Here is a 17,029-nt window from a genome sequence, read left to right as displayed (position 1 = left end):
AGAACTGCCTCTTTGGAGTTTTTGAGACTAACTGCTTATGGGAGTAGAAAGCCTTATTTTTCTCCCAAGGAGAGATGCTGGTGTTTCTTCTTCTTTTTTTTTTAAGGGCGCCAGGACCAACAATCACTAGCAGCCCAGGTAACAAAAATTACGCTTCCGAAATCTCTTGATGTCGATTCCGCACGTAGAGCAATAGAGATGCCCTACATGTGCCACTTAACGACAGAAGCCCTTGCTGGTGTTTCTAACTGCTGACCTTGACGATTGCAGCCTAACGGGTAACCACCACACCACTAGGGTTCCCTTTAACATTTGATACCAACGTGAAATTCTAAAGTATAATGACATTCTACTTTTACTAACATATGTAACACTACTCAAACACGAAATTGGTTTTGATTTTGAAATACGATTTCTCTAGTTCAATATAGGCGCCCCGATGGTCCAGAGTTTTAAGTGTTGGTTGTGAGCTGCAAGGATGCAGGTGTGTAACTAAGCTGTTGCTCTCTGCTTCCTTAAAGACTGCAGCCTTGGAAATCCCATTGAGCAGCTCCACCCTCTGCTAGACGGTGGTCAAGAGTCAAAATTGACTCAATGACAATAGATCTGAACTATATACTCAGTCGTTAAAATTGAGATAGCTGATATCCTTCACAGCAAATAAGAACTGCTCAGCTTTTTAAAAATGGAGTGCAGTCCTTGGTAAGCAAAGTGCACACATCTGAACTCTTCACTCCAGGTGTTACTGAGTGAGTCTGATTCATAGAGACCCTGCTATGTGCAGCAGAATGTAACATCCATCACCCTGGTCTGTACCGTCCTCACAATTGTTTTTGTTTCCAAAAAATACTCTATCAGTAAGGCACAGGAGTTAATGCAGCTCGAGAGTTATGTTTACTTTTTAAGGACTCAATTTATTTAATGTTCTTGTTAGTATGTAAAACGGAATGTTTTGAACAAATAAAATCTTACCTATAAACAAGCACTGTCCACAGTATAGTCACCAAAAGTACCCGGTACCTTTTTGGGGCTAGAAAGCAGCCGTGAATAAAGAAGGGTAGGTGAGTTCCCACGACTACGGGAAATCCTTGACTGAAGTACCAGTGCCATGGATGAGAACCATAAAATGCTCCCAAGTTTTGCAGCACATTAAATTGCAAAAAATTAAACTGAACCAAAGTCCACTGGCAGAGTTAAGGGGAAAAGAAATAGAAATAAGGGGAAAAGAAATAGAAATATATTAGTGCTAGGTATGAATATATGGCAAAGGATTTGATAGAATTTTGACATTTAACTCAGTGATATCTAAAAATCAGATAATTCATATTCCTAAGTATTAACTTTTTTCTGCCTTATGTATTGAGATATGCTTTGTACACATTTATACTCATTTTGGCAATGTAGGCCTTACAAATTATTGGATCTATATAAACAACTTTTCTGTGTCGTATGTTAGCTATATAAATTATTTGTACTTTAACATCGATGGTATCACATGTGACTAATAGGATGAAGCACTGAAAACAATGATTTAAATCAGTGCAGAGCAGATGGTGACAGCAGCAGGAACACTAAGTGCTCAGTTGTACCAGGCACTGCCCTATGCCCTTTATATACATTTTCTCTACTTGTCCACCAGCCGTTTAAGACCGGGGTCACAATGACTGCAGGACACTGGCAGGAGCCTTATTAGGCATCTGAGCCAGTATTGAGGACCCTAGGTTTCAGACCGTGGCTGTCTGTTCACAGAGGCTTTAATGACTGGGTGGGTAGTGGGGATGGCAATTTTAAACCAAAGTTCATTACTTAAAATGAGATTAAAATTTTAAACCAAATAGCTGAAGAAGTATTCTGATTACAGTGGTTTTAAAAGTTAACCTTTATTACTACAAACCTGGCAAAAATTTAGCTTGTCTGCCTTAAAGCACTTTTGAACACCAAAAGGAATATGCAGTTCTGTTATGTAGAAGATACAGCAAAAAATTTGTGTCCTTAATAAGATTCAAAATTCAGGTTGAGGTTTTAGTGCAATACATGTTTATATTAAAAGTAGCTGTTTAATATATTTTTACTTACTTGACCAATAAAAATACGATCAATTACCAAAGAGAAACCCAAAGTGACAAATCTGGAAGAAGAAAACAAAAAATGATGATTCATATCCCGAACCTACTGAAAACCCAGTATTGGTCTACAGCTTTGCAAGTGGCCGTAGAATCAAAAGCCACTTCACAAATACTTTATAATTTTACCAACAATATAGATTCACAGTTTGAAATGTCCTTTGACAAGCTGCATTTAAACAAACTTATAAAACAAAAAACGTGATGTACACTGTTCTCTATTGCTGCATAACAAACTGCCCCCAAATGCGGCAATTTAAAACTATACAAATTTATCCAGAATCCAGGGGTGCCTCAGCTGAGTGGCTCTGGTTCAAGACCTCTCATAACAGGCTGTTATGCCCGGGGTTCCACTTTCATCTGAAGCTTGACTTGAAGTGGAAGGGGGGATCTGCTTTGAAAGTTCCATTGTTGGTGACCAGGCTTAGTTCCTCACTCTGTGGCCTCGTCCGTAAGACTACAGCTGTGGGGACTGTTTTGCACAGGGTGAGCCAACTGCACTCCAAATGAGGGCCACGGTCTTCATAAGCCAGTCTTGGCAAGTGCAGCCTGTCACTTCTGCAATTCCCTTACTCATAGTACAGTTCACCCTCTAGTGAATAGGGTTATACAATGGTATGGATACCACTCGGAGGCTAGAATTAGGGGCCACCTCAGGCTGCCAGCCACAAATCTTTAGCGAAAAGTACCTTATGAGTGTAAAGACCCAGAATGCATCACGATGAACACGGGTACAACTAGCTGCCACACATATTGGCTTAAAGCAGTAATGGACCTTCAAAGGACCCCTGCCCCTCCAACCAGTCAGTATCTACTACCTCTTCAAAGGCACCACTATCCTGACTTCTGATGTCATAGATGAATGTTACCTTTTACATTTTTATAAAAATGGAGCAATACTGTATGTACTTTAATGTCCAGTTTCCCCTCAATCATCATTATGAGCCTTAACCTTGTTTTTTATTTTGTAAGTTAAAAGAAGTTCATTTATAATACTGTGTAGTATTCCACTTCATTAATCTACTGTAATTATTCCCGTTGATGGGCATTGTGGCCCCCACTTTCTTAGCTATTAAGAATAGTGCTGCTACAGACACTCTTCTGCCTGATTTGGCACCCATAGATATGCATTTCTGTTGGATACAAACACCAAGGATTTGGCATGGCTGGGCCCTGGGCTAGAAACCTGGTCAGTTTAGAACTACTTAACAGTTACATCCCACAAGGAATATCAGGGTTCCACATCCTTTTTTAGCCATTCAGGTGAATGTGCAGTAGTAGTTGTACCTCTATGGTTTTAATTAATTTTGTTGATGACTGATGGATACTTTTATACTTACTACCTATTTTATTATCTTCTGAAGTACCTCTTCAGACATTTTGATAATTTTTCTACTGAGGGTTATTAAGCTTTTTTTTAGTTGGGATTTAATACATACATCATTCCATATTTCAATCACACCAAGTAGAATGTACAATTGTTACCACATCAGTTTCCAAATATTATTTTTCTACATGGACTCCTTGACATTGTCTCCCTTTTACCCCACCATCACTGAACCCGCTCCTCCCCTGAAGCCCCTCATTCTACTTGCTGTCCTTATAGCGTCATCATCCTGGGTTTCATTTAAAAAGTCTTTTTAATAGATTCTGCATATATATAGAGTGGCACAATCGATATGGCCCCCTGGGTGGGTATGTTGTAGTGCTCGTAGATGAGAAGGACTTTCATCTCCCTCAGTGTAAAGACTACCTGATCTGGACCCGTTACGTCATTCTCCCCTGCAGCCACCCTCCCTTCACGGCAGTTCCTGGACTGCCAAACACACCCTTGCAGCACAGTCTGCACTTACTGGTCCCTTTCTTTGCTCGCGACGTAACTTTCACTTTGGGTCTTTACATGACTCTCTCCATTAGGTTTTTGCTCCCGTGAAGTTTAATGCTAGTTTCTCCCAAGTACCCTACCGAAAATAACACACATTTCCTGCACCAGCATTCAGTTCTCCATAGTCCACATTATTTTTCTAGCATTTATCATCATTTGACATATTTATGCTTCTCCTTTTAGTAGTCTTACTGCCCTAACGAATGTGTAAGACTGAGTCCAGCAGGGACTTCATTAAATTGCTATCTCCAACATCTGGAACAGTGCCTGGCACATAGTAGGGTTAATGAGTATTTGCTGACAATATATTCCAAGTAATATTAATTAGAGAAACAACAGTAGCAACTTAGCCATATTAATCAAGATAATTTAGTCCTTTTAAAATAGCCATCAGAAAAATACATGTACATGTTGATGTAAGACATGAAAATTTTTTTAATAAATTATCAAGGGTTCAAGAGGGAGGGAGGAAAAAAATGAGCTGATACCAAGGACTCAAGTAGAAAGAATGTTTTGAAAATGATGATGGCAACATGTACAAATGGATACATAAGAATGTATCCTTGATACAATGGATGTATAAGCTGTACAAGCCCCCAATAAAGTGATTTAAATTAAAAAAATACATGTACACAGTGAATAATAATATTAAATAGATAACTGTTCTAAAAAAGAGCACTGTTGTGAGAGTCAGAATTTCATTCATCTCTTTAATAAAGAATTGTTTTGAATACTTTACTCACTACTTGAGGTAAGTCTGATCCTAGTTCCTTTATAGTATCCAATCCAGTGACTTTGACTAACTCATTTTCACTTTCTCCAAGCCCCCTGTTTCCACTTGTACAAAACAAAAACAACTGTATTGCTTAGATCTAAGAACTGATCATTGTGAGGAAATATGTGAAAATACATTGTAAACCACAAAGCTATACAAATATAAAAGAAGCTATCTTTTTAATGTACATAAGAATAAACCATAGACAAATTCTAAATGAGAAATAATTGCATAAACACCTATTTAGGCAAATTAAAATATATTTAGTTATAAGAATTAAAGCACATTACAATAAAATGAGAGATTTTCTGTCTCCTTCAACCAACAATTCTTATTCACTTTAGAAGATAAAATAATTGACTGAAAGATATACAATCTTGTCCACAATCTTTAACTTGTGAATTATTAGTAGATGGGTTATAGCCATACTTACCCTACAAGCAAAAATTGATGCAGAATAAGATCAAACTTCTTACGCTCTTGCCAGAAGTGTCTGGCGAGCAAAGGTATCCACGGGATGACAACTGTGGGGCGAATTATGAAGGCAAGTGCCAGCAGGGACGAGTACTTGACACTATAAGCAAGAAAAATGTGGTGTTAAAATAACTGGGAAATGAATTTGGAGCTTAACTATGCTTTATATTGTGATAAGAAATGAGGCCATGTTTCTTTTACTCCAATACACCTCCTCACAGTGGTCATCCCCAATCGCCCTATTTAAATGTTAATAACACACTTTCCCTGCACCTGCTGGCCACAGCCCATATTACTTTTTGCTCTAGCTGCTGATTGTGGGCATATTACTCAAAGCTTTCTGGATCTGCAATTTTTCTTATCTGTACAAAAAAATTACCTACAGGCTAATATACTACTATTATTTCTAAAGAAGATGTTATAATAATGCTGGTCTTGCTGAAATGTATGCTAACTTTTAAAAACTCTAATCGTTTTCCTGATGGAAAAAGGATCCACCTCTTTCTAAGGACTTAACAAATGTCTCACAAAATCTCTAAGGAGAGAAAATGAAATATTAGGACTACTTAGGTTAAAACTGACTTTTGCATACATGTAAGTTTTATTTTTAAGCTTATTGTGGATTAGGTGGAAGTTTACAGAACAGCTTATCAATTTTACATTAAGTAGCTCGTACATATTTTCTTTTAAGTTGCCCTCTGCAATCTCAACATATCCTCTACTACTTCCGTTTCTTATTTCCATTCCTCTTCCTTTTTAACCCAGTGAACTTTGCCTTGGGGTAAATGCTACCTCTTGATCCTAAATGGTTGACGATTCTATCAGACTAATAAGTCTGATCTCTTATGATTTTGAATTCTGTTTATTTTTCTCCCAGTCTACTCAGGACTCTATAGTGTTCCTTTTTAGAGCATCTAGTAGTGGTGGCTAGGGCACCACCTAGATCTGGTCGTAGAGGCTAAGGTTTATGTGACTATAAAAAAGCCCTTTTACACCTCTGCGCTTTTATTCATGTTGTCCCCTTTGCCGGGTGTTTGCTCCCTCATTTTGTTCCAGTCAAATCTGCTTCCACAATATATACTGTTATTGTCCATCTAGATTCATTCTTTTCCATCCTTCCCCTGCTTTATGGCCAGTGAGGTGATCCAATATGGATTTCGTCAAAGAGCTGCGTGCTTTCTAGTTTCTGCCTGGGTTGCGTTGGTGGAGGGCAGGAGGAGAGTCAAGTGTGCGCTGCTGGAACGGAAGGCAGGCTGTGCCGGACTCCTGGGGGGGCGGGGCGGGGCTCTCCTACAGCTCTCTCTCGATTCAGTCACATTTCCCTTTCCTTGCTCTGGGCCCAGAATGGAGACTCCCTCTTATGACTAGCCCTGTGATCTTTTGGTAACCCCTCATTGGCTTCCCTAAACATTGCATACATTTTCATAAACAATCCTTTTATGAAAGTCTCTTGAATTACTCAGTTTATGTGTGATGTGATTCCTATTGTAATAAATATGTCAACTGGAAATTTGTTTCAATAATGTTTATGTACATTGGGATGCCTACTGTTCATTATAATATGTTGACATTTCAAAGTTCAAAAGCATGCTTTAGAGTTTTGTATATAATCATCAATAGCAATATATCTCACCTGTTCATAGACTTTGAACCTTCTAAGGGATAGTAGAAGAGAGCAATGGTTGTGAGAACCGTTTCCATGGTGTTTGTAAGCGTTCTCGTACAGCAATACCATGTAAACCAAGAGCACAACTGGCAAAAGAACTAGGACAATTATGAGTGAATATGCATGGAGTAGGAAATATCAGAAAAATAGCAATTAATTCCAAATGTTGCAAAATGCACATGAAAAAAAAGTGTTAAAAAGTAATTAGGCATGTCTAAACATTTTAATGAGGTTACATCAAACACAGGTCTATAATAATTTCAGGTATATATTTGCTAAATCTAAGAAATGTATACCTGTACATGGATTTTAATGACATTGCACTTGATTTAAATCCTAGTTCCCACTAATGAAATACATGAAACAAATTACTTGATGGTAGATTTCATGGAGGATTGAAATTCCTTACTAGAGCCTCCCAGTTTCCTCCAACTATCTTAACATTGCCAACAGTATTTTGAATTTAAAAAAAATTAAAATTCCCAATGACCTTGAGTGTTGCTATACTTCTCAATAAGAAACAAAACAAGAAAAGAGAATTGCCACAATTCAGGTCTTTTTTTGCCACACGCTGTTACTCTGTCTTTTCAGAACCTCTAAGTAGAAAGCTGGTGGGACGAACTCCAAATGCACTAGGAGTAGACATTTTCCTCCATTCGGGAAGTTGATGGACATCCAGAACGAGGTTTGTCATCAACATTTTACCTTTTTTGAAAAAAGAAAACCTCTCCTACACTTGAGTTTTTCCATAGCACTGTCCTTGTAAACTGTTCAACATCACAAGAGTTTCTGCAGCATTTTTCCCAAGCAGGAATGAAAATTTCACAGCCAAACGCTGTTCTCTTAAATCTGCCATCACACAAAATGAGGTTCGAGCAAAACTGCTTTCACAAAAAAATTAACTGTGGCCAGCGAGAACCTCCCCAGGTGACACCACTGGATGCACTAACTCAGAACAAGTTGCTGGATGCTTGCCTAGTAGGGGGAAATGCATTCTATGAAAGCTCTGCCCAGTGGAGCTTTATTCCATTTTTTGGGGGAAAATACCCCCTCATATTTCTCAAAAAGTCCATACTAGTGGAGAGGGGTCGCAATAGGGTGCTTTTGAGGTAGACAGAACTAGTCCTACTAAATTTTATGGACGGTGAGGCAAAACCCAAGTTTTGAGGTGTGAAAGAACTTCGAAAGGTGGTGTAGAGCAGTGGCTCTCAACCTGTGGGTCGTGACCTCTTTGGGGGTCGAGTGACCCTTTCACAGGGTTCACCCGATTCGTAACAGTAGCAAAATTACAGATATGAAGCAGCAGCGAAAATAATTTTATGGTTGGGGGTCACCACAACATGAGGAGCTGTGTTAAAGGGTAGTGGCCTTAGGAAGGTTGAGAACCACTGCCCTAGAGTTTCTTTCCTAGAGGCTAGTCTTTAATAAATGCGAGTGTATCAGTGGCTTTCACCACCTGGGGCTCAATGAAGAGAGCAAGGGCATATCATATTTGCATTTTACTGTTCTTAATTATGAAGGTACTTTTATCAAGTAGTATGAATGATCTTTTTAAAAGCTGTAGTAGCATACAGTGCACACATACAATTCAATAGTTCAGTCACATCAGGAAGAGTTTCACAATCATCACCACAGTCAGTTTTAGAACATTTTCTTCATTCTCGTACTCATCGTTATAAGCTCCCCATTTCCCCCAGCTAGACCACCAAGGAACCATTAATGTAGTTGCTGTCTCTATAGATTTACTTTTGGATTTCAAGTACAGTACAGGAAAACAAAAAGCAAAACAAACCTCCAAAACTAACTAACCATAACAAAGTAGAACATAGAAAAACTTCAAAAAGAAATCAGAAAAGTAATAAAGACTAGAGCAAATTTCAATGGATCAGACAGGAAATCAAATTATAGGATGCTAAATGTTCATGGCATCTGCCACAATCCACTTTCCAATGCCTGGTGCATGGTAGCAAGGCTACTCCTGTGCCTGGTCCCTGGTCAGAGGTGCGCCAGGGGCTTCAGCCAAGGGTCTTCCCTTCACTTTTGTTTTAAACTAAAACAGCTTTACAGTGATTCAAGAGCTATATAAATTAGCTTCTGAAATTGCTTTGGGAATCTGTTTTATGCCCACATATATTAGATAACTACCCTACAGTTTCTAATGCGTTTAGAACTTACCACCCATCTGGCTAGTTCCCGATTTTCTAGTTGCTTCATTAATGAGTAAAGCTTCACATCTGCTACAGCTGATAGAAGTGCTTGGGCAAGTCTGGGAACCCAAATCTTCAATAGTTTAAAACAACAAAAAAGAAAAGATAAGGTATATTAACCAAGGCATCTGCTAGTTCACAATGAATTTTTATCAAATAAGCTGATCTTAAAAATTAAGTGAAAACCATTCTTAGAACAAAAACAAAACAAACAAACAAAAACGGATTTTCTTACAAGGATTTCATTTCTCATGGAAATACCGAGTAGTTTATTAGAAGCACATTTTGTTATTAGCATAACGCTAACTTTTATCAAGCTTTTACAGTATGTAAGGTATCATACTAAGTATATATTACCTCATTTAATCTTAACAGTTCTATGAGGTAAGTACTATTTTATTTCTGCTTTATTAATAACAGGTTAACTGATTTTCTTAAGGCTGAGCAGCTAGTGTGTAAAAGTCATGATTCACACCCAAGTGGACCTGACTCCAAAGCCTCTACTCTTAACTGTCAAGCTGTGCTTCCACCACAGCAGTGTAGATAATAAAAGATACAATTCCTTTTAAAAGTAAGTACAAGTATTCTGAAATGATAAAAATACTTTCAGATGACATGAGTCAATGTATTATACTTGAAATTATAGTTAAAAATTCCAGTGATACACATTAGAACGTTGAGTTTTTAAAGAAGCATCATTAACACTCGTTGGTGTGACACATAAGAATCATTCAAGTGATGGGTTTCTTGAAGGATTATCATGTTGAAATCTTAAATTCTGAAGAAGGTAGATTTTAGCTTAACACAAAATAACTGGAATTGTAAATGCCTAGTCCTGATGGTGTAGTGGGTTAAACACTCAGCTGCTAACCATGAGGTTGATGGTTCAAGCCTGCATGGTGCTTGGAGGGATAAAGATGAGACTTTCTGCTCCTGTAAAGATTTACAGTCTGAAAAACCCAAAGAAGAAATTTTGTGCTGTCCTATAATGTCAATGAATTAGAACTGATTTGAGGGGCAGTACATGGAGTCATTTGCATTCTCTGTAAATGGTAAGATACTACAATTTTCCAGGCTGTAGTAAAGGCCTTATAAGAATTAATAATAGTTGCAAATGGCTTTTGGAAAATGAAAGTGAGTAGGGAGGGGGACGAGAATGAACAGGCCTGGGTAAACGTGGAGTTTGTTAAAGTCTGTGCTGGTATTTACCATTCTGTTCCAGCTCCTGTTCTTTAGGCTGCAGATCCTTTCCTTAAGTTCCAAGAATCTAATGCCCTGTGTATCTGGATTTTTCAAAGTGCCCACAGTGGCGCCCCATTTGAGTCTCCCTTCTTCCTATCTTATGCTCTAAACCAGCACTGTCCAATAGGAATATGATGGGTGCCACATAGGACATTTTATGGCAGTCACATTAAAAAAGTAAAACAAGAAAGGTGAAATTGTCATCAACTATTTCACCTAATACATCTACAATATTATCACTGTAACATTCAATATAAAAATTATAGCAATATTTTATTTTTCCAGACTAGATCTGACATCCAGTGTGTATTTTATACTAAGCTATTAGTCCACTTCTCAGTTTGGACTAGCCACATTTCAAGTGTTTAATAGCCATTTGCACTAGTGACAAAAGGAGCCTAGGTAGCAAAGTGGGCCACTAACTGCAAGGTTGGCAGTTCAAGCCCTCCAGCCACTGTGGGGAAAAGGTGGAGCTATCTAGGATCAGAAACCCTTCATTATGAGACAAAATTGGCTTGATGGTGGTAGGTTTAGTTTTTTTGTTTGTTTGGGGGTGGTAGCTATCATTAATGGACAGTGAGCATCCCCAATTCTGTACAAATACCTTATCTTGTTCAGGGAGAAGCTGTCTGAAAAAAACCTTAGGCTATGAGTAAGTTGAGTTAGGACTTAATTCTAGCTAAACTATTAAAAGATTGTGTGGTCTATTTAATTCACTTTTCTTGTCTCTCATTGCTTCAAAATTAGATATATACATATATTCTATATGTAATCAATCCAGAGTGTGAATGACAGATTTATGCTCATAGATCTCTACCTGGTCAACTTCTAGGTCAGCAGTCTTTTTTAAGGAAGGGGCAGTTGACTTTGGTTCACAAGTGGCTCCGCTATAGGTTGAAAGTTATGGATAAGTACTGAGTTATTTGAATAGGAAGTTTTTCTGATTTTCTTGCAGACTCCTTCATTCATAATCTAAACTATGCCTGAGCTATGCAATGCCTTCATGGCACTATGTACATGTACTTATGGCTCCAGACTTTAGGAATATAAGTAGTCCCTAGGATACAGCTGTCCAAATTACAACTATGGTTCCTTAATATAATTTGCTTATTCTTTGAAGCGATGGTCAAACCCTGAGTAGGGGTGAGTACAAAATAATCTTCATCAGAATCACCTTTGCTGGTGCATGTTGAGGTTTTCATTTACTGAAAAGACTTCTATTTCTTAAACTAAATAAAGTTAATTAAGAACTGTATGCACCTGTCCTGACTTATTGAGAAGTTCAACTCGAAGAGCCACTTAGCAATGGATTGTAACTCTGGGGCTACCCATACTCTGTATAATTTAGAAACTAGTGCGAGCCCTGAGGGGGAGGGGAGGGAGGTCACATCAGTCTCCCCATCAATGGGAGAAATGTTGCTACTGTTCTAAACTCTTCATCTCTATGATCTTCCCATGGCAAGCATGCTTGACTGCTCTGATCCTTGTTTCTCCATGATGAGGAATCCTATATCCTTTGAATTTGCCTTAAAACAAATGCTCCTGAACCTCAGCACCTTTCCAGGCTCCAAAAGTACCTCACGATTTGGACTCCTTTTGCAATAGGGAGCCACCCCTGACAGCCCCCTCTACGAGAAAAAGTTGGGAAGGCTCAAATTTCTAGACCTAACTTGATGACACCTTACGACACTCGAGATTGAGGCTAGAGAAACTTTTGCATCCATTCATACACTCCTTCAGGAATTAACTCCAGAAACGCATGATCTAAGAATTAAGACCATCAAGTCAATCACCATTCGTGGCAATCCCACTGTGCGGAGTAGAAGTGATCCATATGGTGGTGCCCAAGGCTGTGATGTTTCAGAAGCACATCCTCAGGCTGGTGTTCCAAGGCCCCTCTGAGAGATTCAAGCAGCCAGCTTGCCTAGTAGTCAAGCCCTGAACACTCAGGGACTCCAAGTCCTGCCTCGCCTGCTGACTTCATTAAGTTTTTGTCAAATTCATTTTTCCTGTGTCTTTCAATACTAAATCCTATGTGGGTTTACATAGATTTACTCTTGACAAGTTCATGTAACCACTCACAAGTTAAAACAAAAAACACTGATTTCAATGATTCATTTATAAAAAAATTCAGTTTAAATCATTACTGTAAAATGTAATCATTCTTAAAATCTGCATATCTTAATGGGATTCCTGAGAACTCTCATGTTCAGTTTCATGTTTTAGCTTTATTGAAGAATTACACCTCATAGCATACTTTTGTGACCATAAGCTTCCAAGATACAGTCAGATCTTAGCAGCAGTAGCTGTTTAAACAAACTTCCTTTAGTTAATATACATTCATTTTCAAAAAAGGACAGAATAAAATTGACTTTTTTTTTTTAATAAAATTGACTTTCTAGAATGACAATTTATTTTTATTTAAACTTACCAGCAACTGAACATTATCTTTCCCCAAAAGATGCAGAATCTTGTAAATGCTTGCAAAGATTAAGGGATAAGTATAACCCCTCAACTTTTCTGTCCATTCCCAGGTCAAATAACCATAATTGGTAATATTAAGGATTAAATTTCATAGAGTATTGAAACAAAACATTTTTGCTTTAGTGTATAAAGTGAAAATTTTATTTTAATGATGCAGCTTTAAAACCACAGGTGTTTTAGACTGGATATCTTAATTAAAAATGCAGTTGTCCAACTAAACTCTTAACTTCCTCAGAACAATGTGCTTTTAATTCATCTATGTCTTCCAAAGTACTAAGCACTGCTAGGGACTAATATATGCTAATTAAGGGTTGGATCCACTATATTAACATAAAAAACCCGATAGAGTAACAGCATAAAATAATGGCATTCCTTGAGTTAGAATATATTTGGAAAAATTAAGGAAAATTGATTAGAAATAGCTAAGTGAGAGTGACCCCATTCCTAAAATGACTATGTAATCCTACTTTAGGAAAGAAAATACAAAGGATATTTGAAAACCATGTAATGTGCAACTTCAAGAGATTGCCAGTATTCATCTGGAACAAAGCTTGTCTGAACTAAAAAGCAGTTAAACATTCTTAAGGCTATGGTAAACAAGACCAGATAAATGTTTTCACCAAGAAGATCTGAAAAGCAAAAACAAAACAAGTAATTGTGGCATAAGGAATCCAGCAAATTCTACTTGGCAGAGCTTAAATGGTAACACTTGGGTGGACTTCTTGCACGTTAGGCCATGGTAGTGGAATGTGGCACTTCCACACCACACCACTCCCAAAGCACCCATGGCTGACAGCTAAACTAGGGCTACAACCTCATCAGAGTCCCCTCTTCAACCAGCCTTTCTTTTTTCTTTTTTAAATCATTTTATTAGGGGCTCATACAACTCATCACATTCCATACACACATCAATTGTGTAAAGCGCATTTGTACATTCTTTGCCCTCATCATTCTCAAAACATTTCCTCTCCACTTAAGCCCCAGGCATTAGGTCCTCATTTTTCCCCTCCCTCCCCGCTCCCCCCTCCCTCATGCACCCTTGATAATTTATAATCAACCAGCCTTTCATGCAATCTATTAATACAGATAATATGAAGTGATCTATGAAAAGGACTGCTAACTAAAAACCCTAGATTACTCCACATGTGTATCTAGTGAAATAAGCCCCAACTAACAACAAACAAGCTGCTTACTAATTTAAGTTTATTTTTAATTTGAATTTAGCTGCCAACATTGAAAATAATATTTTAAATTTATGAATTCCCAGCATTCTAAACAGTTTTAGCTTTTATAATAGAGGGCTCAACTGGCACCATGTGATTGGCATAAACATATATGCTGCCCCCTTTTAAATGGGGCAGATGGTCCTGGGAAGCTCCAGTTCTTCAGCCCTGCCTGTCCAGCGTCCTGCCAGAAAGGCAGGCTTTCTACTCCCTGCAGCGACAGTCTTGGAAACCCACTGGGGCAGTTCTACCCTGTCCTTAGGGGGTCACTGAGTCGGTCTCACCTGGATGGCAGTTTGTTTTGTCCAGCATCCTGGGTACTTGAGTTTTCAGCAAGCCTCTGACCTTCTGCTTGCCTTGTCATTTACTGCTCAGGGTTCCTACCGTTCTGCTTACCTATTCTCGGACTACTGGCAAACTCAACGCATGCATGCCCCATCCAAACTTTATCTTTCTGGAACACTGAAACGCAACCTTGCTGAATTATTTTCCTGAAGTCAGAAAGAAAAAATTGCAACACCCCCCTCTCCCATTATTCTTTTATCTCAGTTGGACCAAAGAGTATTCAGAACTGGCTCTTGACCAACTGCTCGACGACCGAAATGTTGACCCGCACTTAGGAGACAGAACCAAACCGAACTCACCGCGGCCGGCCGAGGCCAGAGCGACCGTGTAAGGCACAGAACCGCCCTCGGTGGTTTGAGACCCATTCCTTAACGGGAGTAGAAAACCTCATCTTTCTCCCTGAGGTGCAGCTGCTGATTTCAAACTGCTGTAGTTAGTTGCTCAACGCCTAACTAGTATGCTGGCGGGGAAGACGGGAGCAAGTTCGGGCCCAGCGACACCTGCTCCCCATCGCTCCTTTCCTTCCTCCCCTCTTCATTGAACAAAAAACGACTCAGCTCTTGGCAGATCTCAGGTTTTCAGAGGAGAAACAGCATCCTTTTCATGCCGTCTCCAAAATATGCACATGTACTAAATGAGTGGGGAGACCCTCTTGGACCAAAGATACAACTTGCACTTCCTGGGGATGACTTCTCTAGTTAACATCACGTCCGGAGGTCCCTGGACCAAAGCAATGGGGGCGGAAGTCAGGTGGGTTCTGTTCCAAGACCGCGCCTATCACGGCTCCGGGATGAGGAAGATTTCGTCTACTTACAGGCGTGGTCATTGAAGATTAAACAAGCTAAATGGCTTGGTCCAGGTCTCTCCGGCACCCAGCGACCCTGGCTGCTCCATCTCAAAGACGGGCCGCTGGAACGGAGGACCACGTCGCGAGCGAGCTGCAGCTCCTGAGCAACTCCACCCACTAGATGGAGCCCTCGCACAACGTCCACGGCTTCCCGCCGCGACCCCCGCGCTCGGCGTCCGCCCCCCTCACTCACCCCCGCGGGGTCCGAGGCTCGCCTCCTGGGAGCGGACGTACAGAGCCGATTTCCTCTTTCGCAGCTTCGTCTTCTGCGAGCGGTCCTGGAGCCCGCGGAAGAAGAGGCGGCGGTGGCCGCCCTCCCGCTCCATCCTGCACCTGCTCCCGGGCCCGCCGCACAGGCCCGATCGGGGGCCGCCGTGGCCGTGCGGAAGGCCGCCGAGGGAACGCGCGGTGCTCTGCCGCACGCTAAGTTTGGTGTCTGCGCCGCGCCGTCGTCCGCGGGCGCGGGGGCAGCCGGGAAACGGCGACGTTCCGCAGGGCTCTCCCCGCCCCCTGCCGTGTGCTCCGCGGCCGCTTCGGCGGGCTCGGGACGCGCCGCTGGGCTTTCTCGGCAGATGCTCCCGCGCATTCCCGCTGCCCTTTCCTGGCGGCCGGCTTTCTGTCCTGGAGTGTTTGCGGTCCGAGCCCGGAAACGTGGCTGCGGGGAGCCCGACCTCTCCTCCGCGGGACCTGCGGCGGCAACGTCAGCGACGCCCGGCGGGCGCCGGTCGGTCAGCCGTTCCTCGGCGGTGGTACCTCTGGTCCTGGAGCCTGTGTGTGACGTTACACGGTGTCCTCTCTCGATAAATACTTGTGAAACGGGGGAGGCAGGGTAAGGAAGATTGAACCCATTGTACAGGTGTGGAAATGGAGGCTCACCAGTGATTCGGTCAAGGTCTCGGTGAGCTAGTGCCCCCTTGGGAACCGTCAAATTCCCGTGTCATTTCATCAGCTTTCCACGGAGCTGGCTTGCAAGTGCGCCCCTGCCCCCAATACTTTTCAGCGTCTGTTAATGAAAACGGGCTTAATGCTGTTGACATTTATATCTACAGTAGACCCCCACTGCTATATGCTAGATTCCAACTCAGAGCGAATCCATAGGAGTTCTGAGCTTGTGGAAGCAGACAACGTCATCTCCCGCACTGAGACTCCGGGGGTTAGAACCGCAAACGTAGCGTCTAGCAGTCCAACAATTACCTGGTAGCGCCATCAGGACTCCTTAACAGTAAAAACCTGGAGGAAAGGGCTTTTCGTTTCCCTGTTATTTTACCTTACAATGTAGGACTGTGAAAGGGATCCGATTTTCTCATACTGGAATTTTTGACTTTGGGCCTTGGTCCTGGGTTTAGCCAACTGTTGTTCCAAAGGCCAGTTGGGTGTATTGTTTTAATAAAGAAAACATGGAAATCCTTTGCTTTCCTCACTTGTAAATAGATACTTAGTTTCAGAAACCAAGGTCTTACAGCAAGGAGAATTATTGTCCAAGAACTTGTCTTGATTATCTGATGAGAGTAAAATCAGCCAAATCTCCATCATATTTCTGTCAAAAACCAAGCGGATGGGTTGACTTGTGCCCACTCCAGTATCAACAGGAGCATATACCTCAAATCTCTTCGGTTGTTAGGGGCTCTGGAGTCTGTTTTTGACCCCTGTTGGTCTCTTGTTAACCAAAAACTGCCCCAGAGGGTTCTTTAGTTTATAATCTTTGAGGAAGCGGATTGCCAGGCCTTTCTCCTGTGAAGTTAATACTTGGGTTGAACC

At 40.8% G+C, this 17,029-nt stretch overlaps 3 protein-coding genes and 1 non-coding gene across 7 annotated transcripts in view; 2 read left to right on the top strand and 2 right to left on the bottom strand.

Annotated features, from left to right (window-relative positions):
* PIGB (phosphatidylinositol glycan anchor biosynthesis class B) overlaps positions 1–15,622 on the bottom strand; it is a 25,762-nt gene extending 10,140 nt beyond the window's left edge. The window contains exons 1-8 of one of the 3 annotated variants that reach the window (XM_045286447.1): positions 15,465–15,622; positions 13,350–13,485; positions 12,804–12,921; positions 9,099–9,203; positions 6,891–7,021; positions 5,217–5,357; positions 2,077–2,128; positions 973–1,184 (exon numbers count right to left, since the gene is read on the bottom strand). In XM_045286447.1, coding sequence (XP_045142382.1) covers positions 973–1,184; positions 2,077–2,128; positions 5,217–5,357; positions 6,891–7,021; positions 9,099–9,203; positions 12,804–12,921; positions 13,350–13,485; positions 15,465–15,597 — 1,028 coding nt within the window. In that variant the 5' untranslated portion in view covers positions 15,598–15,622. Of the gene's footprint in view, positions 1–972; positions 1,185–2,076; positions 2,129–5,216; positions 5,358–6,890; positions 7,022–9,098; positions 9,204–12,803; positions 12,922–13,349; positions 13,486–14,363; positions 14,695–14,723; positions 15,203–15,464 lie in introns of those variants that run through there. The other 2 variants (XM_045286449.1, XM_045286448.1) reach the window with 2 other exon arrangements.
* Positions 104–237, bottom strand: LOC115868244. Its single transcript, XR_004045501.1, has one exon. It is a non-coding gene; the product is annotated as a U11 spliceosomal RNA (small nuclear RNA).
* Positions 15,623–15,819: 197 nt separating the features above from the next.
* Positions 15,820–17,029, top strand: part of PIGBOS1 (PIGB opposite strand 1) — a 3,186-nt gene continuing 1,976 nt past the window's right edge. The window contains exon 1 of one of the 2 annotated variants that reach the window (XM_045286515.1): positions 15,820–16,100. In XM_045286515.1, coding sequence (XP_045142450.1) covers positions 15,844–16,100 — 257 coding nt within the window. In that variant the 5' untranslated portion in view covers positions 15,820–15,843. Of the gene's footprint in view, positions 16,128–17,029 lie in introns of both variants that reach the window. The other variant, XM_045286516.1, reaches the window with a different exon arrangement.
* The window catches only part of RAB27A (RAB27A, member RAS oncogene family), a 90,178-nt gene continuing 89,184 nt past the window's right edge, over positions 16,036–17,029 (top strand). Inside the window, exon 1 of the mRNA XM_004709438.2 lies at positions 16,036–16,127. The gene's annotated coding sequence lies outside the window, so the exon portion shown is untranslated. The remainder of the gene's footprint in view (positions 16,128–17,029) is intronic.

This window comes from Echinops telfairi, unplaced genomic scaffold, assembly GCF_000313985.2.
Source record: "Echinops telfairi isolate 266 unplaced genomic scaffold, ASM31398v2 ScPeMD7_8;HRSCAF=38, whole genome shotgun sequence".
Classification (NCBI taxonomy): Eukaryota; Metazoa; Chordata; class Mammalia; order Afrosoricida; family Tenrecidae; genus Echinops; species Echinops telfairi.
This window is presented reverse-complemented; position numbering and strand designations above follow the sequence as displayed.